Source organism: Apium graveolens, chromosome 8, assembly GCF_009905375.1.
Source record: "Apium graveolens cultivar Ventura chromosome 8, ASM990537v1, whole genome shotgun sequence".
NCBI lineage: Eukaryota > Viridiplantae > Streptophyta > Magnoliopsida > Apiales > Apiaceae > Apium > Apium graveolens.
Genome location: NC_133654.1, coordinates 4,548,579 through 4,552,757, shown reverse-complemented (window position 1 = coordinate 4,552,757; position 4,179 = coordinate 4,548,579). Strand labels below are relative to the sequence as shown.

Sequence of the window (4,179 nt, the reverse complement as noted above, 5' to 3'; positions counted from 1 at the left end):
CAACTGAGAATATATAAGTTATCATACCACTCGGCTGTTGCCACCATCAATGTCTATCTTGTTCCCCAGTACAACAAAAGGAAAATTCTCAGGGTCGTGGGGACTGGCCTAAACATTAGCAGAAAAGAAAATAAATTTAGACTTAAAACATGTACACAACTATTATAACAAGACCATTTTTGATTATTTTGTGTTCACCTGAATCAGAAATTCCTCCCGCCAATTGTTGAGGCTGTCGAATGACTTCATGACATTCACATCATGTACAAGAACACAACAGTCTGCACCACGGTAAAAAGCAACACCGAGGCTTTGAAATCGTTCCTGGCCAGCTGTATCCCATATCTAAAAAAGAGAATGCAAGTGTTGTTAAATAATGCAATCAAAAGGTAAAGATGGCTCTTATGCTTAGTTACCCGGACTCTTCATTTTGCTTAGAGTACCCGTGTCGGACACTCGACACTCGGACATGGGTATGGACATTTGGACACTTATTTTAGGCCAAAAACATTTAAATTTTTCAGAATATTGCCGAGTCCGACACTTGGATACGAACCCGTGTCCGACACCCATACCCGAGTCCGGGTAACATAGCTCTTATGTCTAGGATAATAGACTTAATATAAATGACATACAATTTTTAACTCAATTTTAAAGTTAACAGCAAGCCATATGGATATTTAATTGATCCATGACAGATATAGAGTAAATACAAAAATACAATAATTGTATATACCAAACAAAATGCGCTTAAACATACACATACAGTAAGTTTGACATGCCTTAGTCTATTTGGTTTAGTTTTCGAATATTTAACTACAAACTCAGAGGAATCTAGGATAAGAGACTTAATATAAAGGACATGTTATATTTTTTAACTCAATTTTAAAGTTAACAGTAAGCTATATAATTGTTTTTTTGCTAAGCAGCTATATAGATATTTAATTGATCCATGACAGATATAGAGTGAATGCATGTATACGACAATACATTATTTTTATATACCAAACGTAACACGCTTAGACATACACATAGAGTAAGTTTGACATGCCTTAGTCTAATTGGTTTAGTTTCTTAACATTTACCTACGAATTCAGAAGAATGAAGAAATGTAAAAACCTCAAAACTTCATACCATTAAGTGACCTCTGACCGCTAAAACTCATAAACTTTTGCAAATTTCAACATTGACTAAGAAACGGTAGTTGCTAACTTGCTAAGAATAGCAGGTAGAATGAATATAGAAAATAATAATATAGTTACCGTATTTGCTAAGAATAGCCGGTAGAATGAATATAGAAAATAATATAGTTAGTGCTACTTTAAGAGCTTCTTAAGGTTGAGGTATACATACATACATACATACATACATATATAGAACTTCGAAAAACTGATTTAAAATGTCTTGAACTTGTCAGGTTATACTTGGTTCATTGACAACTATGCTAATGATCAACTAGAGATGGCCTAATGCGGTTTGACTATGCTTTTCTTTCAGCTCCAAGCATATTTTTTTCTTCTCTAGCATTGATGTAACTGGCCTAAACAGTAAGGGAAGAATACGGTAGAACTACTATGTTTGGGGAAATATAACATCAGTAAAATGGAAATTGTTTGCATGCATCTCTGGACTGGGTTTAGGTATTTTAATAAGAGACTAGGAACCTTGCATGTCTCAAACTTAGGTGATACAGTGAAATACTCTAAATTCCTATTACATATTGCATATTCTTCGGGAAAGTAAAGATATGTTTAACGAAATGGCAATGACAGCATTAGGCAATTTCTTAAACAAGTCTCAAAAGGCAGACATATAAATTCCTTAAACTGGAGTTGCAAAGGTTGTACTTGAGAGGTGTAAATAGTGATATTAATGGCAAATTAGCTATTGCAAAAGAGGCAAAGGGAACCTAAAAATTTCACGTATATTTATATCACTTTTACATCTTTGTTACTTTATATTTGGCTAGTTGCTTTTCTTAGCTCCTACTTATTTACTTTCTATTTTATCTAGTGGTTTTTATTATTACCCTTTTTTGCAAGCTTATCTAGTGTTTATATCATTTAATCAAGTTCAAAACTTATCAATCTGAGTGACGACAGTATAAGGAGAATATCCAGAAAGACAGGTAATTCGTTGGCCATATAAAAATAAATACATTATGAGTAAAATATTTAATAGGTAGCATATAAGACATTCATTGTAACTACATCTTCATTGGCACTCAGGCTATTACCGATGAATTACAATAGTCAATAGTATTTTCTTTAGTCCGAGAATTTCGGAGCTCACAAACACATAATTCGACAGATACATACATACAAAATTACATATCCATTTGGCAGGCGGAGCGAATAAACACCTTAATGTAACAAACAAATCATTTTGTATTTTATCGCAAGCGACATTAGCAAAGTTTAACCTAGCAGAACCCGTGGAAGACAAGTAATAACATATTGTATAACAAAATCCAATTAATAGTCAAACAGTTGGAGTGGCAATAATACCTGCAACGTGAAGAGCCGGTCCTCGAATTGAACTTCTTTGGTCAAGAAATCGGCACCAATTGTGGCCTTGTACTGACTACTGAACTTACGATTTACATATCTATATTACTTTCATTAAGGAATACATCACATATATATATATATATCACTATCATCGTATTCAATTATTCATATAAACACAATTGCAAACACAATTAAAAAGGATCTAACACTTCATTAATTTCATATACAAAATGAAGAGATAGAGAGAGAGGGAGAGAGAGAGGATACTGATTCATCAGAGATGTCTTCCCAACGCTGCCAAAATCAAATCAAACATCATCAACACACTTTATATAGAAAGGGGGAGAGAGAGATGAGAAAGAGATGAGAGGGAAGGGGAGAGAGATGAGAAAGAGATTAGAGGGAGAGAGAGAGAGAGAGAAGGAGAGAGATAGAGAGAGAAGGAGAGAGAGAGAAGGAGAGAGAGAGAGAGAGAGAGAGAGAGAGAGAGAGAGAGAGGGAGGGGAGGGAGGGAGGGAGAGAGAGAGATGGGAGGGAGGGGGAGAGAGATGGGAGGGAGAGAGAGAGAGAGAGAGAGAGAGAGAGAGAGAGAGAGAGAGAGGAGAGAGAGAGAGAGAGAGAGAGAGAGAGAGAGAGAGAGAGAGAGAGAGAGAGAGAGAGAGAGACCCGCTGTCGCCGAGAATGATGACTTTGAGGAGCATACGTCGACGAGAAGCCATGGAATTGAGGAGCTTTGAAATTAATGAACAGCTATGTATGAATGTGTGTGTATTGGATACAAACACTTGTAATTGAATCGAAGAATAGTTGTTGTGCGTTTTCAGATTCAAATTCGATTGGTTTGATTTTTGGATTGGGGTTTCCGAATATTCCAAAATGGCCTCGCCTGCCTCGCTGTATCTAACATGTTATGGGGTGGCCCCACTTCTATAGCCATTTAATTACTTCTTTTTTGTGAAAATATTTTTTTTATTAATTATTGTACATGTAATTCATTTTTTCGCTTTTTTTTAAAAAAAAATATTCAATAAAAGTTTTTTTTACATTAAGAGTTGGGAAGCCTAACTCAAAAAACTAATAACGAAAACCACTCCATAATAAAGAGGACAAAGCGGTTGGAGACTTAGCGAAAAGAACGCAATGAAAATTTTGTTCTACAATCTAACGAGTTGTTTTATTACATGAACAAGACACTAACGAGAAGTTAACATTACATCACACTCCTAGGACGGAATAACATCAATAAATTGAAGATAACTCAAAAAACTAATAACGAAAACCACTCCATAATAAAGAGGACAAAGCGGTTGGAGAATTAGCGAAAAGAACGCAACGGAAATTTTGTTCTACAATCCAACGAGTTGTTTTATTACATGAACAAGACACTAACGAGTAGTAAACATTACATCACAGTCCTAGGACGGAATAACATCAATAAATTGAAGATCAATCTCGCTTTTACAATCAGATTCTATAATAATGTGAAAAAGTTGTAATCGTCCTAGAAGTAAGCAAAACTCATGAATTGCCATGATTTTTGAAGAACATATGTGATATTAACCCAGCGAGAAAATGTAGTTAGAATCGCTTACCTGACTAAAATCAATTTAATAAGCATATTTTACAGAAAAATTATCGTTAGCGTTATAGTACCACACCTGACGATCCT

The 4,179-nt window shown here is 35.0% G+C and overlaps 1 protein-coding gene across 1 annotated transcript; it reads right to left on the bottom strand.

Annotated features, from left to right (window-relative positions):
* Positions 1-21: 21 nt before the first annotated feature.
* On the bottom strand, positions 22-3,392 carry LOC141679168 (ras-related protein Rab7). The gene is made up of 5 exons (XM_074485676.1): positions 3,177-3,392; positions 2,778-2,804; positions 2,508-2,607; positions 199-345; positions 22-108 (listed from the first exon to the last, which is right to left on the bottom strand). Exons 1-5 carry the CDS (start codon positions 3,227-3,229, stop codon positions 22-24), a joined length of 414 nt encoding a protein of 137 aa, XP_074341777.1. The 5' UTR covers positions 3,230-3,392.
* Positions 3,393-4,179: the final 787 nt, after the last annotated feature.